The sequence below is a fragment of the Ammospiza caudacuta genome, chromosome 5 (genome assembly GCF_027887145.1).
Source record: "Ammospiza caudacuta isolate bAmmCau1 chromosome 5, bAmmCau1.pri, whole genome shotgun sequence".
In the NCBI taxonomy this organism is placed as follows: domain Eukaryota; kingdom Metazoa; phylum Chordata; class Aves; order Passeriformes; family Passerellidae; genus Ammospiza; species Ammospiza caudacuta.
In genome coordinates, this window is record NC_080597.1 from 10889891 (window position 1) to 10913396 (window position 23506).

Below are 23506 nucleotides of genomic sequence, written 5' to 3' on the forward strand. Positions count from 1 at the left end.
GGTTTTTGATTTCCTTATCGTGCTCTTTCCATGCATTGGAAAACAACAGAATCAGTTTTCAGTTCAGTTTATGCTTTTTTTGTTCAGCTTCCATCTCTAAATTGAAGTAAACAATTTCATGACTAGAGTAAATAGAATTTCAATCTAAAAGCTACAATCAGAAGAATCGAGGAGCAGGATGCCAGAAATAAATGGGTGTGTTTAAATGGACTCTGAGGTGCTTTTTGCTTGTCTGAGAGTTTTGGAAATTTAATGCATTGTGGTCACTTGCATAGAGGGCCAGTGTTTCCTGTTCAGAAAAAAAGGACCATGTTCCAGCACCCTTCTGAATAGTAAGTCACAGAGTACCAGCCAGGTGGTCATCTTGAAGCTAGTGGTGCTATTGCTGAAATAAAGGTGGAATAACCAAATTTTCTTTAATTTTTTTCTTCCAATACGAGTTAATTATAAATCTGTGAAAATAAAAGGTAAAATGTAACTAATGATTCTTTTACTTTTACCTTAACAAAAAAAATTCCTAAGCTTTTTAATGGGCAAAAGAATCAGATTTTTGGTACACTAACAGAGAACGGCTTGTCTACAAATTCTTGCATCATTAAATTAGAAAAACTTCAATTTTCTACTTCCCTGAAATGTGGAGTAGTGGCAAACTAGTCCACAACTGTGGACATCTTTATTCTAAATTGATCCAGCATGGGCCAGGTCATTTAATTGTTATGTGCTGCGTTCTTTCTCTTCATGAAATGGTTTAAAAATTAACCTTTGTAAAATGCTTAGCAAGCTGCATCTGGATTAAATATTTTGAGAAAGTTAAGACCATTCCTTTTCCTTATTGCCATAGTGAAGCTTAAGACTTCCCTTGAGGAAACTGTTGGCCCAGCCCCCATGTTCACTTCTTTCCCAACATGTCTTTACTGCTCTCCAGTGGAAACCTTGGGAAAAATCTTATCTATACTGAAGTCAGTAGAAATAGACTGTTTTCCTTACTGGGGCAAGGATTTCCCTCTAAAGCAGAGCTTTTTTTTTTTTTTTTTTTTTGAAAAATTGAGAAATTAGGAAAACTTGGAGCCACCAAGCCAAGGAGAAAAGCCATGAGGTTTGTCAAGAGCAGTGTTTCTACATGTGGTTATTTGTGGGTTTTGTAAATAGAACTGCACAAGTCTGGAGCACAAACCATACACGTTTAGTTCTCTGCTTTACATTTATTGTTTCCTTGTAGTTTCTGCCTCAGAGAAGGTCTTATTTTCATCCTGAGACACTCAGGAGTTGCCTCACTGCCCTTTGAGTGAGTCTGATCCTGCAGCTAGCTCAGTGAGAGTCACAGCTCAGGCAGTGAGCTTTTAAATTCCTGGGAGCAATGACCCCGGTGCAGCAGCTTGGAGTCTTTCATGTAATAAATCTGACTGTTTCACTTAGCTTCTTTTTGTTAGAGACAAACTCAGCAGTGTACATTGGGAGCACTTCCCTTGCCATTGTGTCTGCATAGCCTCGGGAGCAGAAATGCACCTGTGTAAATAAGATGCTTGCTGACAGTATAAATTATGTAGTGGCTTCTGGTTTTGTGTATGTTGTTTAGAAAACTGTTCTTAAGGATGTTTTTCTTCCATTCTGTTTTTTCTTCAGCCTTTCATTATCCTAAGCTTAATGTGTCCCAGTTGATGAAGTCTTCCTGGGTGAGAACAGGTATGTATGGTCTCTGTGAGTAAGTAAAAGTGCAATTAGTTTTGGTAGTGGGATAACTAGCCTGCATAAATATCGATAGCTTAGGGGTGCTGCATTTTTATGAGGTAATAACATGTCTGAGCCGAATAAATTCTAAAACCAAAGGCCCAGTGACCTGGAATATTTGGGAAATATAAATCCCTGGTCTAGAATTAACTACTGAAATTCCTTGATAATGCACACAAAGCACTTTTTGTCTATAAGGCAGTTCATTCTTAGTGAAACAGCTCAGACTGTCAGGCATAAAGTATCTACTCTGCATGTTGTCAATATGCCACATTGATTTTTAGGTGCCTATTTTAAGTGAAAATTAAAATTGTATTTGTGTGACACTTTCTACCAAAACATGCCCAGAATAAAACAGAGTGAAAATAGATGAATTCTGAGTACCTGAAAGAGTTTCATTGATCTCTTCTGATTCGTTCACAGAAGATCCCTCCCACCAAAGTCTTCTGAGTGTTTTATTCTGTAATTTACAAATATGCTTGAGCTGTCACATTTAGGTGCTCAGAGGCTGTTGAGGTTGCCTTCCTGCTGTAGGTCTTACCTGGTGTTTTTAAGCCTGACTGGTGAGGAGGCTTTGCCTTCCAAACATGTTCTCAGGGTGCAGGTGCCCCATTGGATACTCTCTTGTATTCCTACAACTTTTATCACCTCTAGTTCACCTGTTGTATAGACCTGCTCTTTTTTCCAGGTTTCCCTGTCTCCTCCCACCAGTCACCACTTCACTCTTTAAGCAGGAGAGCAAATTGCACCTCAATTTCTGATGCCCAAGTGGTTTGTTTCAGAGAAGAAAGATTTAGAATTTCAGATAATGCTCAGTGATGTGGGATAATCTCCTGTGTGTGTCTCATAACCAGTGGCATCCTTCCTCAGAGATTTGTGTTGGCTTTTTTGACTCCACCTGCTCCCTCTCTTGCTCAGCCTTAGGTTTGTCCATTGCTGCTGAAAATTCCCTTAGCTCCTGCAGTAAAAAATGGGTTCTTCCAGCTCTGAAATCACATTCCCTTGGGTTTTGATAAACTTCTGCCTGTAAGATTTTGAAAGCCAATTGCAGCAACTTTTTTTTTTTTTCTGCAGAGGAATTTTTTGTAGTCTCAGTTCTTGCAGGATTCTGGGAAGAGCTGGTAGACTTTGGCTGAGTCATTGCTTTCAGTCAGTGTTTTGTATTTTAAGGGTAATGAATCATGACATGGGAAAATGATAGAATCCATGCATGTAAAGATTTTTTAATATCAAATTACCCAGATATATGTGCATGTATCCCACTAGTCATAAAAAGCTGGGATATACTCTCCCTCTGTTGTAGAATACAATTCATGCTATTAAACATAATTTATTGATACTGAAATCCAATACACAGGCAAGAACAGTTTTCTGCTTGGTGTATATAATAGCCTTAGGTCACTGTCTGTTTTGCTATTTAATTCTGAGTTACTTAGTCTGTGATTGAATTTAGAAGACAGATACTGTTGATCTCAGTGACAAATCATGAAAATGTTTCCTTTTTCTGATATCTGCAGTGAAAGCTTCAAATTGAAAACGTGGCTTTAATAGATTTGGTTTAAAAATCTAAAAAAAATTAAAATTATATTTAATTGATTTTATCCAACTGGTGGCTTTTTATTAACCTCTAGACTTAATAAATGTGGAAACACAGAAAAAGCGGATTTTTAAAAATACATGTATTTTTAGTGGAGGAGAATTAAAACTGAATTTATTTGATGCAGTCAGCAGTGAGCTGGTTTGCTGTCCTGGAGGGTTGTTCAGTTGGATCATTTGAATGATTACTGCTCCATTCACTCCACATTTCTCCAACTGGATGCCATCTTGCTAGTAAAAGTCCACCCTTTTTTTCATCTTCCTTCAGGGATTCCTCTCAGCATTAGCTGCCCCAGTGACCCAGGGTACCTGGTTGCCAAGTGAGCAGAGCTGCAAACCATTTTTTTATGCTGTGATTGTCATACTTGTTAATCTTATCTGGGCAAGTTGCACTTGAATACACAGCTTCATTCCTGTGCTGGTGTTCTACTTTTTCTCCAGGACTCTGAACCCCTGCCCTCCCCAGCTCCAGCTGGGTACACAAGTGTTGGTACATCTCCAACACAACACTTTTGACTGCAATTAATTGAAGGAGACTATTTAGACTAAGTTTTCTCTTTTAGTAGTTTTTAAAAATTCATTGGATGCTCATGATTTTATGCATTTTTAGAATTGAAATAGTTGCCTTATTATCCTGGGTCTGTCTAGCCTGGTTAAAGTTCCAAAAAAATCCTCTGGCTGAATTTTTTTCCCCCCTCAAATTACTTATTTTGGGGGAAAAAAATTCACTCCACATTTCTCTAACTGGATGCCATCTTGCTAGTAAAAGTCCATGCTTTTTTTTCCTCTTCCTTCAGGAATTCCTCTCAGCATTAGCTGCCCAGGGTATCCTTGCCCTCCCCAGCTCCAAGTTGGCACACCAGTGTTGGTACATCTCCAACACAACACTTTTGACTGCAATTAGTTGAAACAGACGATTCTAAGTTTTTTCTCTTTTAGCAGTTTTTAAAAATTCATTGGATGCTCATGATTTTATGCATTTTTAGAATTGAAATAGTTTCCTAATTATCCTGGGTCGGTTAACGTTCCAAAGAAATCCTCTGCCTGAATTTTTTTTCCCACAAAATTATTTATTTTGACTTTTTCCTACTAAATGTCTCCCTTTTCCAGCAAGTAACCTCCACCTGAACAGGTCAGAATTCCCATTTAAATAAAGGCGCTCTCGGATTATTCCTGAGCTGTCCCAGGGCGACTCAGAGCTTGCAATTGAAGTTGTGGAGAAGAAGCTGAGAAGTTTTACTAATGAATGTGCTTTCCTGGGCTGTTTTCTGTGCCGTGCAGTTCTCCTGGGTGTGGTTGACCAGCGGGTTCAGGAGGAAGTGTTCCGGGCTGAGATGGAGCGCAAACTCGCTCACCTCTTCAACGAGGCTTTGCTCAGAGGCAGGATCTGGAGACGGGCCAGCTTTGCAGGCACCAACATTGTGCAGGTACTAAGAGGGTGAAAAATAAAGCATAATAAATTATTGGATCATTTAACATGAGTGTTAACAAAGCTTTCAGGTTTTGAGTTGAGAAATGTAACTCAAAAGCGTGCGTCACCTTTAGCTAGTTGGTGATACTTGTGTTTTGCACCTAAAATATGGGACTTCTTTCAAGCACCACATATGTCTTTTAAGCTAAACATAACAAATGCAAATAACTGATTACTAAAAACTTTTGATGGCTTCATAGAAACAACAGTGAAAATTGTTTTACCAACGTCTTATTTTAAAAATGTCCTATCTTGTTTGGCTTTCATGATGTGCCTAGCAAAAGGAGACAGGATGATAATCTGAAAAACATTTGTCTCCTGGGACAGCTACTTCACAGCTCTCTGATGTTTTGGCAGTGGTGTTGAAATACAAAATAGAGTTGTGTGGCTTGGTGCAGCAGTAAAGTAGTACATTCTACCCCTTAACTTCTTACTTGTCACAGTACTCGTGGTCACAGGATTGGATTTCAGGTAAAAATGATTATTCATACCAAATTTTGCTCACATAGCAACTTCTGTTATCTGAATTCCAGTGCTGCTTTAGAGTTTTAGAGTCACAGGTGGATTTATTCACATTAAGTCCAAGAAGACTTTGCTATTTAATTTAAAGTTTTAAATTCTGATGTGTTCTTTCTAGTCAGTTCAACAGTCTGAAAGCCAAAGTACTTTTTTAATGGCTCATCTTCTTAAAAATTACCATTTCCAGCTAATTCATTGACAGTTGGTTTACCTCCCACATGCCCTTTTTGCATTTCAGACCTATTGCCTTTATTTAATTTAATCCTATGGTTTTTGCTACCACTTAAATTTCCAGATGTTGGGATATTTTTACTTCTGCTTTCCTGTCTCAAAAACATCTGTTTCAGTAATAGAGATTTTATTTTATTTTTCTTCTGTACAGCTTTGAATTGCTGCTAATAGGTGTCTGCTTCAAATCTCCTATTCCCAGCACCTCTTACTGCACTTTGTTCATTATGCCTTTGTCCTCCTTTTGCATATAAATTAAACAAATATTCCTTATGTTGCTAGTGAAGACACCACAGCCTATAAAACGTGTATGTTTAGATTACAATTTTATGACTTTGCACAATAAAGCTCAGGTAGTTTATTTTTTCTCATGCACAAAATTATGGGCACATCCTTTTTCGATAAGGAGTGGTATTTTGGAAAGTGAAAATACAGCATTTTTTTCTTTTGACTTTGTGTTATGTACTGGGACATAAGATGAGGTCTGCAGCTCGTGTTGCAGACAGCAATGCTGCTCATTTATGCCACTTAATTAGTGCAAAGAGCCTGCCAACTGCTGGCTTTGGGCAGAGGAGGGTTCTGTTCATTACAGTCAGCACATCTTAACATCACAGGGCTTCTCCAGGTGCTCCCAGCCCACCCTTCCAGGTAGGGTTAGAGCTGAACAAAGGAGATTGGGACAGAGGGAGGCTCAAGAGAAACCTTGCAGTGAAGTGTGTGTGCTGGGTGTGCTCACAACAGCAGGTACCTGCAGGTGCCACAGCTCCTTGGTACTGCCTTGGCAGGATGTTCAGGCAGGTAAGACAGCCTGAAAGGCTGTGGTGTGCAGCTGCAGTGATGGTGAGCTCCAGACTGAAGGATAGTTCCTTTCCAGGATGTTCCCCTGTTAGCTGAGGATCTTGTCCATAGATATCTGCCATAAACCTTTTACTGCTGTTAATTCTGTTCCTCTTAGCCAAGTTTATAAGCTGTGTTTGTATCTTCTGGGAGAGCTAATATTTCTTGTGCTCTACATTCACATTTTCCCATACGTATTTCTTGCACACAATTCAGTGACTGCTATGATAGTGGAGCACAAAGAAGTGAAAATAAAAAAAAAAACTGCCAGCACCAAAAGTGTTGCACAGTTTTGACAGAACATGTTTATATATCCCTTAAAGACTGGACTCACATTTCACTTGCCTTGTGACCTTCCAGACTGGAGTTTTTCCTGAGGTGAAATGTATTTATAGTGTATTGAAATGTGACATTTCTAAGCTCTGTGGAAAATCAAGACTGCAGGTCAAGAGGTGAAGCAATTATTTGTGAATGTTACTGCAGGCATATTAGTTTCCTTTCACGTGCTCAGGAAATAGAAGTGATACCTTTTGAGGTTTAGATTTCATTTCTGAAGGCATGTGTTAGTGCCTAAGAATGTGAAAAATGATGCTTTAAGCCTGGGCACTCTGAAGAAGAGCTTTGGAGGGTACCCAAATAGCAGGCTTTCCCCTCCTGTTTCACTGTCTGTGCTGTTAACAGGTGGCACTCCATGATAAAAAAAGAAAAAAGTCTGTACCATTATGTACAAAAACCCCTCTGAAGCCTCACACCTGGTTTTTGTACTTCTGATAGTTCCACTGATTTTTCTGTGACATTGTATTAATGTTTCACAGAGTAGGTCTTACATATTTTCAATGTGCATCTTCTGTTGCTGCAAATTTGAAGGCACATGCTTACTGTGGCTTGCATTGCATCTGCAGAGACCTGTGCCATATTTATATTTTAATATCTACAATGTATATTTTATTATATTATAGTTTACTGTAATAATTCTCATTACATTTTTTAGGGCTTAATTGTAGTTTAAAAACACAGCAGCAGGTAATAAAAAACAATTAATTTTCTTTTATTTCAACATGCTTGGTCCTTTGAACCTAATAGAAAGTGAAAAGCTGATCCTAGTAAATTAAACAAAGAGGAATGTTCTGATTTAAAGAACATGCTAGGCAGCATTTTATTTGCAGTGTGTGTGAGAAGTAGCAGCTTATGAGAAAATGCAGTGACTGAATTGAGCTTTTCATTAAGGCAAAAATTCATTCTCGTGTTTTTCTGCTGACAGCTTGTGTGTCTCTCCTGGCTGAGGAAAGCCTGTCTTGCTGTGAGTTTTTAGGTTTATAAATGAAGTCTTGCTATGAGTTTTTAGGTTGATAAGTGAAGCCTTTGGGGACTGCTGCTGCTTCACCTTTTCCTCTGAGGCTTTTGGCCCCTCCAGCAGCCGGCCCAGTCAGCAACTGACCCCTCTTGTCAGGTTGCTCACAGCCTGCTTGTACCTCTGTGTGCTGACCACAGCACTGCTTGAATTAAGTGCCCAGACACTAAAACCCTACTCTTAATAAGACAGAAAGAGGATCTTTTTTGTTTATTTTTTTCCCAGTATGATGAAGGAAGGAAAGAAAGGGAAATAATCCTCCTGCAGGAGCACTGGAGGTTGTATGTGCATATCTGCTTGTTTCACAGTGGTGCTCAGCCTTCCAGACCCTGAAACAGCTCACCAGGGCTTCCTTGCTCCTTCCTGGATTCCTGACCAGGACATCCCTCTGACTGCCCAGGACTCTGAGAATGCCTTGGAAGCTTCCCCACACTTGTATTTCTGTGCCTGAAATTACCAACTAGATTTTGTTACCAAGGCAACTCTGTTCACTGACCTATGATATTCACTTGAAAACACTTTTTAAATTAAATTTACTGACACCTGAACACAGTTAAACCTTTCCTCTGTGGAGGTTAAATGAACATCTAGTATCAACAAAGATGGTATCATTTATGTACACAGGAGTTGAATTAGTCTTTTCTTATTTTTTGTTCCCCCCAACATTCTGCCTCCTGCATTTAAAATTCTTCTATCTCTTCTCTCCCTGTGTCATCTCTCACTGCCAAAGTATAAATGTGAAGTGCTTAAGTGCTTCCTTACATATGAGCTGCTTTGCTGGATGCCTGGCAAATACTGTTTGTCTCTGCTTGCATTCTTATCATTCTCAAGGACAGAGACTAAAGCAGTCTGAAGCTGCACAAAGAGTGTAATTTGGAACCATGTGTCACAAAACTTAAAATCCAGAAACTCTGTAACAGACAGGCACAGTGACTGTGTGCCTCAAAACCATTAGCAGATTTAAAAGAGTTCAGGCCCAGTGTGCCATTTCCTGTGTTTCAGCAAACTCAGAGGCTAGTTGCAAAAATCAATAAGTAAAATTTAGATGAAAACTGAGGTACTGCTATTGTCACAGGTACTGGGTTTATGTACAAATCTAATTGTCTTGTATCTGCTTCCAGACTACCCTGCTAGTCATCAGCATTCCCAGACTAGAAATCCATAACACTGTCCCCATGGTTTTGAAATTTTGTCTGCAGCTTCTCTCTATGAAGCTTCTCTCTCTGTATGGTGTGAGCAGTCATAAAATATTGTATATTCAGAAGAAATTATTTCAGATAAAATTTACCTTAAAATAGTGACCTTAGTTTATCAGCCCTATCCTGCACCTCCACTGAACTTTTTTGTGCTTGTTCCCCTGTTCTCTGTACTGTGCTGAAATACCTCCAGCTCCTTCTTCCTGTCTCCACTCTCACTGTTCTCACTCATCCCTGTTCCTCAGCATAGGGAGCCAAGTGCTGTTGTTTAATTCTGTGTTAAAATTTGTCCAGTTTCCATTGCAACTTGCATGAAATCTTGTCCTTCTTACCCTCTGCCTTTTCTAAAGGCAGCTGTGGAGAAGTTCCTTTGTTAACCCACACAGGCAGCTTGGTTACCATGATGTGTGCAATACACATAGTTACACTCCTTGGATTCTTCACAGACTGTAAAATATATGACAGCTCCGTTAAAGAATTTTCTCATTTTCTGTGATTCTCTGGCTATGCACAGAGGAGCTTCATAAAATTAAATCAAAGAACCCATTGATTTTCAGTCCCACATGGCCTTTCAGCTCCCTCACCCTCCATGTGAGTTAGGTGCTGCTTGGGAAGGTTTCATCTGTGCTGGGAGCAGATACCAGTCTGTACACTCTGCTGCTCTGTGCACTGAAGACCAAGCTGTGCAGATGTAATATAACATAAAGCTGTGGGCATTTGTTAACCAATTGTATATTTGTATAGTTGTATATTTGAGGTCAATGAAGCCAGATTTAGCTTTACAGCTGCCAGGTATGTGTGTTGTAGCCTCATTTATTGATGCTCTTTTATCACCTTCAGTCAGGTATTTGTTTTCCCTTAGCTGGTAGAAGAGGGAATAGTGTTCAGGTAAGCAGCAGCATCATTTAATGGGTCCTGTTAGCAGTTCTTGCTGCATTTCAGAGATCTGCACTATTTTTCTGCTCTATTTGTAGATGTGCTGTTTCTTGCATCAAATATGACTGACGCTGAACATTACTTTTTGCTTTCACTTGATTTGTCCTAGAAGATTTTTATGACAATTGTGCTTTCTCTTGTTTCATTTTTCTCCCCTCTTTTTTAAAAATATACACACACACACATATATATATATATATATATATATATATATATATATACACATATATATATATATACATATATATATATATACATATATATATATATATATATTGCTGTTGCCATTCCTGGGAATTGCTTTTTTAGGATGTGTTGAGTTGCTGTTCCCCAAAACCAGAACATCATTCCTGTTGTACTTCTTTCTTTCAACGTTATTTGTCTAGTTGGAAGCTAGGAAAGAAAACAATATAAAGATTTGCTTTTGTAAGCCTCACATGCAAACATGTGTATGTTTGCTTTACTTAAGGCCTGTGGGCATTTTCTGAGATTATAATTTATTAAATATGTACTTTATAGCGAAGGATAATTCTGAAGGAAGCAAAATACATTGCTCTATTTATGTCAATTCCTTCCAGAGCCCTTCAATCTCTTTTTAAAAAGTCATGACAGAATATCTCCTACTGTTTGTTGTCCTAATTCTAGTTTGAGCTCACCATTACATGGTAAATGGTTAAACAGAGGACAGTTGTTACATAAAAAGATGTAATTTTACAGGAATTCAAAGTTTCATATGCAATGTAGATGTTTGATGGTTTAAGAGTATCTACAGGGCTTCCTCATAGCATGCATTCTTTTGGTTATTAATGTCTTTAGATGTAGGTAGGAAGAATTCCTTCCCACAGCTTTCAATACATTCCTTCCTGAAGAAGGGTAGATGCCAAGGGGAGCTGTGTGCAGGATGAAGGTGATTGTGCAAGTGCTTATGTTGAAACAGAGCAAACAGTTTTATTTGATGCTAACAGAATATTCATCTGTGTAGCTGCTTAACATTTAGAAAAACTGGAGCAAAGAGGTGTGTGTGTTATGAATAACAAATCAAAGTTAGACTAGGCATTTAGAGAAGGGAAAAATGCAGTCACACTTCTTCTAACCAACCATTGCTAAAGGCAGTAGAGGCTTCCAGAGTGGCACAGCGTTGGCATCTTTAGAGTGACAGCAGTTCTCTTACTTACCAGATGTGTACATTTTTATGATACAAGTATGGGGGGAAAAAAAGGAAAGGTTAGCCATAAAAATGTATTTTATAAGGGATCTTGAAATTGAAACATAACTTCTCTGGAAATTTTTCTTTGAGTTACAACAGAGGAGAGAGAGTATGAACTCTTAACACAAAATGTAAGGGAGCTCCAAATAAATACAACTTAAAATGTAACAGCTTTGCAATTTCTTTCCAGATTGTGAACGTGTCACGCTTAGTTGGTGTTGATAACCCCGTGGAGCTGATCTACTTCGTGGAGGACCAAGATGGGGAGAGGCTGAGTGCTCTGAAGTGCTCAGACCTGATGAACAGAGTGGACATCCAGCGGGCTGCCATCATCCTTGGGTACCGCATCGAGGGCAGCGTTGCACAGCGTAAGCCCTGTGCCATCCACACCTCTGCCAAGCTGTCCCATCCATGCCACTGTCGAGCCCTGTGCCATCCCCACACCTCTGCACAGCCCTGTGCCATCCCCACACCACTGCACAGCCCTGTGCCATCCCCACACCTCTGCACAGCCCTGTGCCATCCACACCTCTGCCAAGCTGTCCCATCCATGCCACTGTCGAGCCCTGTGCCATTCCCACACCACTGCCAAGCCCTGTGCCATCCCCACACCTCTGCACAGCCCTGTGCCATCCCCACACCTCTGCCAAGCCCTGTCCCATCCCTCCACTGGCAAGCCCTGTGCCATCCCTACACCACTGCCAAGCCCTGTCCCATCCTCACACCACTGCACAGCCCTGTGCCATCCCTATACCCCTGCCAAGCCCTGTCCCATCCCCTCCAGTGCCAGCAAAGGCAAACAGGAGGGGTGGCTTTACCTGGGAGGTTATGGCACTGCATGGTGCCCACTGTTGCAGTGCTTTGTTTTTGGGGCGCTGCAGCTTTGACACTGCTGAGGAAGTGAATTTTAGCAGCCTTGCAGTGAGCTGTGCCGTGCTGTTTCACCTCTCTGAGCTGATGGTTGCAGCCAGGTCTTTAACTCCAGCCTCACTGCATTCACTCTGTGCTTGTGCTGGAAAAGCACAGTGCTGGCTAAAGCCCTTCGTGCCATTTCCATGTCATCCTGCTAGGCCAGTGTTTCTTTACAGTTTGTCTTGTCCAGGAACTTGCACAAACCCCACAGCTGGGAGATGGGAGTGCATGGATATGAAATGGGTGTTTCCTTTAGTTAGTGTATTCTAGTTGAGTGTTTCCTTTAGCAGTGTATTCTAACACCAGTCACTGCTTTTTTGTCTGAATTATTTTTTCTGTGAAAGATGTACACTAAGGGTAGTTGGGGCATTTATTTCTTCCATGGAATATGATTGACCTTGGTTTTATTTGTTTGTCCATCAGCAGTATATAAGTAATGTGATCTTTTAGTGAATATAATATAAAAGTAATGTGATTTTTTTACTAGGTATATATCAGAATAAATAGGATAGGTCATGTAAACTCATTTAATTACTTTATTCAAGAGGCTTGGTACATACATAATTAAACCCATTTTCAGTTAGTAGCGAGACAGAATACCCAACTCAAAATTCTGTGTTACCTTAAGTTTCTTTCCTAATTGTATCTGAGGAAGAGACAAGTATGATCTGCAAAATACCTCATTGGTATGAAGGTTTAATTACCTTTTCTCATTTCTGTGCAATATGGAGGCATGAGTTACATGGTACCACAGTGTATTTTGCCAACAGAACAAGCATGTGTAAGAGATTTAAAATTCTCTGCAGAAAGAAAAGAAAGAAAACAGTAATAATTGTACCATCTGTATGTGTTTCTAAATTTTGTCCCTCTTTAAAACACTTGTGTACAGATAGGTCAGTAGCTCATATACATCTCATCAATATCCATTAATGGACTGTAATGCTGGTTAGATGGAAGTGAAAAACATTGCAAGAATAAATTCTCTTTACAAAAATGATACATGTTGAACAAACTCATAAAATGTTCATAGCTTATAGTGCATGTTGAAACTTGTTATCTTTGACCTGTCATTCAAAAGTTCTTCTAAGAGTCACAGAGTCATAAAAATCTTTAAGTATTTCTATTGGAAGAAACTACACCAAAGAAATACTATTTTTATAACAGAAAACATAATGTGAGAAATGAGCTGTTAGATGTATAAAATATAAAAATTCTATGTTCTTTTAAGTTCTAGACTCATCATTGGAATGATTACTAATAAAATGATATCTAGAAAAAAAATAGAAGTACTCTTTTTAACTTGAAAACATAATTTTTAGAAAGTACATCAATTTGATTAGAAATGTATTATTACTATGATTTTTTAGTCCCATGATTAACCACTGTGCAAAATTAACAAATAAAAGTTTTGTCATTTATTTTAGTTTATCTTTTGCAAGAATAACTTGTTTGATTACACTTCCCAGCAATTTTGTTTTCTGCTTGGGGCTAAAGGATCTCACACACTGACAATAAAACGGAGAGAAGAAAAAAGTAATCAGCAATGCAGAACTATACACCTTGTGGAGGAGGTTCAAATTGGTTTTGATAACAGAATGTTAAAGAGAAGAGGCAGCTGGTAATACTGTCTAAGGCAGGAAACAGGCAGCAATGTTGGAAAGTCTATTTTACCTTTGCTAGTGGTAGAATAATTTTTTTAGACCCATTTCACTATGTCAGCTTAGTTTTGGGTTACAGGATGATGTGGCAGAAGAGCCATTTCCATTAGTATTTTAAGTACAGCTCTTCAGAAGGTGGGCCAGGACAATTGATCTCCTGCCCCATGCTTCCTGAGCCCTTAACCTACAGTGGTATGGCATTTCCTGTGATGTGCAGCTGGTTTCTGATAAACTCCTTAACTAGCATTTACAGGAACATAAAAATACATAACCTTGAAGTGTCCTCAGTTGGAAATATAACCATGTAATATTGCTGTGTTCCTTTTCACTTTCCAGCTGTGGAGAGGCTGAAGGAGCCCACGTCAGAGACTCAGAACAGCAACCTCTGGATTATTGTTGGGGTGGCAGTCCCAGTTGCTGTGGTGCTCCTGATTGTTATTATTTTATACTGGAAACTCTGCAGGACAGACAAGCTGGAGTTTCAGCCAGACACAGTGAGCAACATTCAGCAGCGACAGAAGGTAAACGGGGAAGCTGTGCTGAGAGGAGCTGGAGTATTCTAAAAACAAAGGAATGTGAGACTCTGGGGAGCACCTGGCATCCTTAACTAGCATGTGTAAACACAGTTTCAGAGCATTCCAGTTTAGAGGGAAAAAACAAAGAAGGAGGGAAGCAGTCTAATGATAGTTGAAGTTAAGAATCCCATAGTGTTTTATTTATTCTCCTGGGTATTTGATACTGCATTAGATAGATCCATCCTTCTGAAATGTGGGCACTGAGGCTGAAAGGAACTCGTCTTTATAACTTCATTTCAAGGCTGTGGCTGGGACTGAATAAGAAGAAATGTACTGAGTCTTGAATCACTGACCTTGTTTTCCCCAGAAGGCTGAATTTTTCTTTGGAGAGTTTCTGCTAACCAAATCTGACAGCTAAAGTGCACCACCCATCATACCTCATACTGGAACTAGAATTTGCTAGAACCTGTCCTGGCTGCTATGTGTTCTGCCAGGGCTGTTTTTATTGCAATTTTGAGAACCTGTTGCAGTACTGGAACATAAATTAGTGGATCTGTGTGTGCCTGCATAAGTGAGTTTGTTGGCCAGTTGGTTAGGATAGTGACAAATTCAGTACTCTTGTCTTTTTCTTGCCCAAGAGTGTAAATCAAAAGATTTGTGATCCAGGTTTTTCACAAAGGATGTATTCAGTAAAAAGAAAGATAAAATGCCTGAAAGGTTACTTTATTTTTACAACCAAAGAGAACCTATGTGTGTCAGAAATTCTTGTTACAGACTATACCTTCAGAAGTATTAATAAAGGCAGAGTAATCTGCCTGTGCTAATCCTGTGGTACTGCAGTCACATTCTGCTCTGTGACCTCGTGTTCAGTCACACAGTTTTCTCCATAACAAGCCTTGTCTGTACACCATGCTCTCTTTTCAAGATAATTAATGATGTGAAAGATGAGAGGAGCAGAAAGCGCTCGCACTTCCAAAGCAGTCAGAACAAATCAATAGCAACTTCCACTTGTCTTGTGACTGAGAATTGTGTGTTGGAATCCAGGCTGGCAACAAGTGGTACCCTTTGATGAACACCACCCCCTGGTACCTCGTTTCACCTCTGCTGGGGTAATATGTAACACGGCTTTTTGACTGAGGAAGTTCCCCGCAGTAGTTTAGACTAATTTGAAAAGGGTCATACAAGAGAGGGCTGTTACCCTCAGTACTCTGTTTGATCACTTTTTCTGTTCCTCTCTGCTAGCACAAGCTTTTTTTGTAAGGAAGCAGTTGGGTTGTATTGGCTGTAAGGCCAGAAACATCTTTCATCTAATTACTTCCTTTTAAGAAAATGGCTCAGTTGCTTTTCCCACTGCTTCCACAGTATTCTTCATCTTAATCATTCATGAGTCAGAAGCCTCAAACTTGTTTATATGCAGGTCTCATTTTGGATTGCCTAGGGAACTTGTCACTTTGCCTTCTTTGGGGAAGTTGCTGTAAGCAAACTAGAAAGAACCAGTAAGGACATCCAGCTCAGTCCTTGTGCCACTGGAGGTAAAGCAATAAAAAGTGTCTTAAATTTTTATCACTTTGCACATCAGGCAGCTGGAAGAACCTACTTTGCAGACCATTTCCTCCTTTCCCTGGAATAAAAGCAGTATTCTGGCTTCCTTACTGTCAGGCTGTCTTTGGGATCTCATGTCTTCATACAGTGGGTTGAAATTCTGGGTCAGAATAGGATATATTTAACCACCACCAAAGACCCTCAGACAGTCAAAACAGCATACAAATTATTAGGGACATTTGATCTGATCCTTTAAAATTTTCTATGCCCTATAAAATTTTCTATGTATTTTACGCTTTTTATTAGCGTAAATGCAAAGTAGTAATCAAAGGAGTGTCATCATTAGTGGTCTGGTATTTATGTCTGTAAACTCCATAAAAATGGACTAGGCTTCCTCGTCCTCACCACAGCCACATTTCCATTCTCTATTTTCAGAGCTTGACCTTGGTACTGAAGGAAGGTGAAAGCCTGCACTACATCTGTAAATAGAAAGATATTTAGATTAAAGATCTGAGTTTTTCTCTTGGAATCTATATTTCATGTGTAGAAAACTTAAAGATGCATTTATAGTGTGCTAGCTCTTGTCACTTCCATTAATATTTAACAAAAAATTCATGTAAATATAGAGATTTTCATTAGCATAGATATGGTTGGAAATAGGAGACAATAATTTTCAACCTTGTGGTAAGTCTGTAATGTGTTTTGTGCTTGAAAATGTGTGTTGATTGGAAAATAAGAAACTGAGACACCTGTTTCTTGTTTGGCTGATACCAGATATCCTGCTGCTGGTGGATCTCCAGGGGTGTCAACAATCTTTCTTCAGTATCTTCATTAGCCATTTTAACATAGCAGTTCAGTGGGCAGCATAATGATCTATTAGAATTTACAGTAGCAGCTGAGAGCAAATTATGTTACCTGTGACTTCAAAGAGGGGGAAAAGTCTGTGTGCCTCGTACTGCAGAGACAAGACTAAAAGGATGGTTTCCTGAAACATGGAGAGAGAGAACTCTGTAAATGTACTGTAAATGCAGATTGCATAAGTAAGCCACAGGTTGTGCAGGAGCTTTTTATTCTTAGTTAGAATCTCTCTTACAAATTGCATTATCCTCTTCAGGGAGATTCTTAGACCCTACAAATTTTACTGGATTCTGTAGCCCCATGTGTCAGTCGTATGCTTCCTTTCTTCTCTGCTCTCATTTAATTGTTTCATTCCGCTTTGAAACTCCTGGATTTTCCTGAAGCATTTTGGTATTCACTGAAGCAATATAAGTTTTATTTTTAATCTTTCATATGTAAAGGTGTACTTATACAGAGTTGGTGTGATTTCTGTGTTCCTATGGCCACCATTAAAAGTCATAAACTTTATAACCTCACAGTCCATGTTCTGATGTAGGAGCCCAGTGCTGTTATCTGCTGGCAGTTGGACCCTACATGACTTTTGGGTGTGTGGGGTTTGGCTGCTTGGGGGCACCTGGGTGAAATACTCCTGCAAAGAGTATTGAGAGGGAGCCTGTCATTAAGGGACTTTTTATTTATCTGCTGCCTCAGTGAATATAAACATAAATACATGGGAAAGAAATCTTTTGTGGGAACTGATGCTAGCAAAGCCAGGCTGCATCATGAAGTAAGGAAAAATAAAGGATCTTGAAGAGATTGTGATTTGCTAATCCATCAATTTGCGTCAGAACAGGATTAATGACACCTGTAAAATGTTAGGTTTCCATTGTGGAGATTAAATGGGAAAAGATGCTTAGATCAAAGTTGTTTTTATGCTTCTTAAACTGAGAGTTAAGGAAACAGGGGAGAGCAGTGAATCTATGCAAGATTCATTGGTCTGTGCAAGGATAATTCTTTTGAAGAGATGATACTAAGATATTTAAAGGGCACATAAAATATTCATGACTTGTTCTGTAAGCCATAGCATCCTTCTGGAAATTCACCTTGATGTGACCTGGGCTGTTGCACTGGATTAAGATGTCCTTGCATTATGAAATAAAAAGATGCACAAATGGTATTTCTAAATAACAAGATTTTCTCTCTTGCCATTGTCTATATCCACCATAACATTGTCCCAACCTTTTGCTTGTCCCAAGCCTTTTTTTCCCTGCAAAGAAGCTGTGCCTTTTGTGGACAGCTGAATTTTTCTTCATGAAAAACTCAATGAACTTCTTTAATGCCCGAACCATCATTTTGCTCTGTACCTGTACTGGGCCTCTGATGTTTTTGTGCAAAACCACTTCTTTTCCTCAGAGAGCAAAACAACCATTTTACATGTTATCCACCATAGGAGCAGAGTCAGCAGTATTATTTCTTTCTCTCTGGACATCCAAAAATTAAAATGGAGCTTGCTTCTCTAGGGGTTTCACTTTCCTTTCTGTGTTATAAGCATTTTAAGAAAAATATCAGATCCCTTCCTAGGACATCTCAGAGATAATTTCAGCTATAGACAATTATTCAGGGAAAGGCTCCCTGCCCTAATGGCAAGAACTGGACAAGCTAATCGGCAGTTTATTTAGAATGTTTTGGGTGTTCTCCTGTAAAAGCTGGGTGTGCTGAAGTCATTGCTTTTGCAGTGATAGCTTTGAGTGGCTTGCTCAGTTCCTTGTGTATCCAAGGGCAGATCATAAAACCCATGGGGAATGATGTCTGCTTCTCCAGTCAGATGTCACTCCTCCCTGGAGCCTTCTGCATGCCTCTGTGCTTCCTAGAGACTGACTGTGTCCTTCTGGTTCAGTGTCCTTCCTGTGTGTGTTTACACCTGGCACAGGTGGAGTGTTCAAAGCCTTGGACCAAGTCCTGCCCCTCCTCCTGGAGCTGCAGCACAGGTAATGCCAGTGCTGGACAGTGCCAGCACAGCTCAGCTGGAGTGTCAGCATCACCTTGGGGACTGTCACCAGCCCTTGCATGTCTGCTCTCATCTGCTCATGGCCACAGGTAATGAGTCATGCCTGCTGCTAGATGTCTGAGAGGCACTTGTGTGGATTTTCATTTCCCCCCTCTAAGCAGGAGTATCTGATATCCAAATGTCATGTGTCAGGTGTAACTTTACACCTCTGAATTGAGAATTTTGCTTGTTATTGTATAGTCTGTAGACTATCTCTTGGATGTTGCCAAGATCAGAGGCCAGCTCTGCTGGAGGCTAAATACTAGGCTTCTGCTCCTGATGCAAAGAATTCTTGTGATGTTTTGACATCCTGTAATCCTTTTGTTCATCTGTCTAGTGTCGAGGCAACAGCTCTGCAGAAAAATTCAGTCAAAAGAGACTCATGTTAGGAAAGGCAGCTGACACCAATCTTATAAAAACTACTTGAAAACTGACATGAGTTTATGCATGAGATTCATGTTTGCATAACAAATACCATTCATTTCTAATAGCTACCTTGACTAACTATCCAAACTGTTGTCTTCCTGGGGATGGCATACAGGATCTCCTCCGGAGTCAATAGCTGGATTCTAACGAGGGATAGAGTATTCAACATCTTAATTACTTCTCAACAATACATTTCTCTGATGGCAATTCCTCTGAAAGAACTCTTTTGTAGTAACTATTTTTCTGTAATGAGGATTAGCTATTCACAAGTGGTAGAAATAAAATGCCACACTTAGATATGCTGCTTATACAAATAGGTATAAAAAGTAAAATGTCTCCATCTGCTTTCTTAGAAACATTTGAGTATCTGTCTTGAGATCATTCCAAAAGGCCAGCTAGCCCAGATGCCACAAGGAAAAGCCTAGGGGGGGGGGGAGAAGGACAGGGCAAGTATATGGATTGCTTTGCCTTGAGTAACTCTTCAGCCTCCAGTTATTTCTGGCTAGAAGTGATGATATTTAGCAACCCACAACATAATTCTTTTCCATGAAATTGTTTCATTTCATCCTTCTGAGCTCACCTCAGCTGCTGGCAGGGGTTTCCACAGCATGTTACATGTGGAACCACTTCATGTTGTTTCACCATGCTTTTATCCTGCTACTTCTGTGTTTTTCTGTGATGGCCCTTAGTCCTGGTACTGGAGGGGACAGGGAACAGCTGATTCCTAGACACTTCACCTTTGCCAATCCTGACTTACAGACCTCTGTCATATTGCTTTCTCTGTCATCTCTTTTTCCCATCAGAGGAGCCCCAGTTTTCTAATCCCTTCTTTTGAACTGGCATTTGAACCTTTGATAACATGAACATTTTCTAATTCTATTCCATTCGGTTTGAGAGGAGGAGAGTAGAATTGAAAATGCCATTCAAAATGTAGGTGATCAGTGGATTTATGGAGTCATGTTCATGTAGTGGTTAATTTTCAAAAGGAGTAAAACAAAAAGAATCTGTTTTCAAGATACAGGTAAATGTTGTGCCATCCTAAGCATAATAAACCTCTGAGATGAGATTAATGCTGGGGAAATAAATTTTTATCTCCTAAAAACACATGATAGAAAATCTGCTGTGGAATGTAGCTGTTTTGGGAGCATGGAAATACACCAACATCAAATCATTGTTGCCTAAGGTTTCTGTGTGCTGCGCACTTGTGTTTGAAACTTACAGTTTCAGCAAGCAGAATATTTCTGCAATACATGGGAATGTACTTTCTGTGCACATTAAACCCCTCTTAGATATATAAATATGTGAATCATTGAACCCAACAAAATACCAGCATGAAAATTGCTGACCTATGATCTATCTTGGAAGTCTTCAGTTAAAAGTGGTAGCACTTCTCTCATTATTTGTAAGAGGATGTGTTTTTGGACTGTGTTGTCTCTGTGCAGATGGCGAGAGTCATGTTAGAATGTATTTGTTTGCTTCACAAGTTTAGAAAAGAGTTCCCTTAATTTGTAATTTTTTTATGTGTTGTGCTGTCTTCTCTTAGAGGTTGCAGCTGGTGTTGGAGTTACATATGTGGACTTAGAGGAGTAATTGTTAACATAACCTAGGGATGAAAAATACCTGTCTATTGTGTAAAGTTACCAATCTTCTTCTAACTTACTCCTGACACTTCTCTCCAACCAGTGTGCAAAGGAACCTCACAAAGTATGATTAAGATAGTATCCACCCAGAGGCATTTCTGTCTGGGAAGGAAAGCTAAAACTGTGTGATTCAGGAACAAAATTCTGCCTGTTACAGCAGTTATCTCAGCAGCCTGTGGGCATATATGTACTCAGAGTTATGGGCTTTCAACAACGTGATCCCTCTTGTATTTTGTGAAATTTACTGAGCTGTCATGGTAATATTAGTGTGGCAGGAAGAAATGCACAGAGGAGAAGAAGAGGGATGATGGAAATCCACGAGAAGAATCTGTCTTAAGAAAATATTTCGGGACAGGTGTCTTGAGAATCTCAGGCTTTATAAAGTTTTGTAAATTTGGGGTTTTCTTTATTTGTTTTTAATCCTACTCCAGAAGCAAAATTCCTGAGGAGGTATTTTCTGTGGGATTCCTGCTTTCCTTACTGTTTGTTTGGTGGTAAGCAGTAACACAGTTCTGGCTTTCCAGCAGAGGGAAGGAGGACCAGAGGCTGTACACCAGCTTGTTCTGATTTCCTGTGCCACTACCGGCTATAACGTGTGCTACTTTTTCCCAACTTGATGGGAGAAATCCAAGCAGCTCTGAGCATATTTCTTTTCCCCAAGGACAGGTTTGCTCAACTGCTTTACCTTTTCCCAGAAATGGCAATAGTTGACTGAAATGCTGTTGTGATGACAAATGGGAGATGTAATTTGTATAGAGGTACTTGGTCCAAGAGAAGAAAATGGGTAGCGTTTTGGACCTGCAGCCTCTTTTTTGGCCCACAGGTCTCAAAATGCTGCTTCTGGTTTGAGGCTTGCCTCAGAGGGCACAGGCTGTCACCCCACTGCAGTGGAAGAGTGGTGGCATCCCAAGTAAGGTGTAATAAATTCAGGGAACTGTCATTGCATGTGCACTTCTGTTTACATACAAACACTTATTATCAAGTAAAGGTGTTTAAATTAGAGACTACTTTTTGTTTTGGTCCCTGAACATGTTTTCTAAACCAGCAAAAGTGAAGGAACCCCTCTGAATATTACTCAGTGATGCTTAGTGTTGGGGTTTTGTTTTAAAGAAGTTTGGCTTATGGTGCACTGCATAATATCCCATGTCAGAAGAGAGACATAATGGCACAAAGGACAAAAAGACCTCAAGGGTTACAAGTAGGTCTTTTTTCAGTATTTTGAAGGTGGCTATGGAGTCAGAATTCTCCTTCTAGGAGATCTTCTAATATGCTTTTCTCATGAATTAAGGGGGTTTGGTGTCTTAAATCAGATATGCATTATTCTAATTGAATCACATGTATAAATTGTATGCATACTTTGGGTCCCTGGCCATCATCCCAAAGGGTTTATATCAAAGGAGAGCAATGCAAGCAAAAATACAGAGTTTGTATTTATGTGGAAAGATATGTAGGAATGATAATAAAAAAAATGAGCTGAATAAGAAAATAAGAAAGGTGAACATGCCTCAGCATTTCTAAATTCTTATTTATTGGTAGACTGGTAGGTGTTTTGAATATCTTGTGGAACAATGACTGCAAACCATATTGATGAATGATCCTTGTGGGAAAAAGATGTAGATGACTTTTTGGATGAAATAGTAGACACATAATGAAAAAAGAGTTAAAATAAAGGAGACTCTACCAAGCACACAAGCAACTACAAATTCTTATCCTTCTTGATGCGTCATGAGCATGATGCAGAGAATTCACACTAACCCATGTTATGGTGCCCTGGGGATATGGACAAGAGTTTGGTGGTGTGAATGTCAGGTTGTGAAGTCAGCTGGCAATGTGCAGTAGCTTTAAGCTGTCCTAAATCACACTGACTTACATCTTCAACCCACATTAATTTTAAGAGCAGTGTGTCTCATTGACTTGCTGTGTTTAAGCTTGTAGACTTTTTTTTTCCTGAAAAGTTTCTTTATCCAGTAACATTCTGCATGCTAGCATGACAATACGGTCATAAGTCAGCAGGGCTTCTTTACAGGGATTCTTGTCCTGTTCACAAGTTATCTACTGACACTAAAGCACATGCTTAGCTCCTGTTTCCTTAGAAATGTATGTTAACAGCCTCTGCTCAATTCAGCTAGCTCTGCAAGGAACAAGGCAAGACCATGGTATAACTTCAGTAGAAAATGGTCTTGATACATTATTCTTCATATTATGTCCAAAGTCAAATGCTGCTTGTAGGAACTACAGGGAGAATACTGAGTTAAGTATATTTCTTCTGCTTTCTGCTGAAATTACTCATGGAACTGTTAGCAGCATTTGCTTTCTAGAAGGCAGGTTTTTGACATTCCTGGTGTGTCTCTGCATCCAAAAAAACAATATATTGGCAACCATTTTGTATTTCAGTGGCTTGAACCACACTGAAACTATTACCTGCTTTTATGCAATAAGAATTGACTGAGGTGCACAGATTTTGTTGGCTTCTGCAGAAATTATTTGATTTTTCTGTGAATTGAGCTTCAAATACTGGTTTGGTTTTTTTTTATTATTATTTCATTCAGTATGTGACAGTAGAATTAAAAACTCTCTTGACTTAGCAATATAAAATCATCTTTAAGATTTTGGCAGGTTCTGCATTTGTGTAATGATGTAATTCCTTATGAGTGCAGTAATTTAGACACGTTCATTTAGATGGTGAGCTTCAGAGTAGTTTATCTCTTTCCTTTTTACAATTATATTAAAGACAAATTAAAACCTCTAACAACTTACATTTAAATCAAGAAATCTTTGCCAAGACTGGTTTTGTGCAGTCCTGGGTAAGGGCACCTGAGGCTGGTGAAGAGATGCTCATTTTCAGTACCTGAACAAGTAA

At 39.4% G+C, this 23506-nt stretch overlaps 1 protein-coding gene across 1 annotated transcript in view; it reads left to right on the forward strand.

Moving 5' to 3' along the window:
* Nucleotides 1-23506, forward strand: part of KIAA1549 (KIAA1549 ortholog) — a 142072-nt gene that overhangs the window by 86008 nt on the left and 32558 nt on the right. Inside the window, exons 7-10 of the mRNA XM_058805299.1 lie at nt 1624-1683; nt 4606-4751; nt 11260-11437; nt 13976-14160. Coding sequence (XP_058661282.1) covers nt 1624-1683; nt 4606-4751; nt 11260-11437; nt 13976-14160 — 569 coding nt within the window. The remainder of the gene's footprint in view (nt 1-1623; nt 1684-4605; nt 4752-11259; nt 11438-13975; nt 14161-23506) is intronic.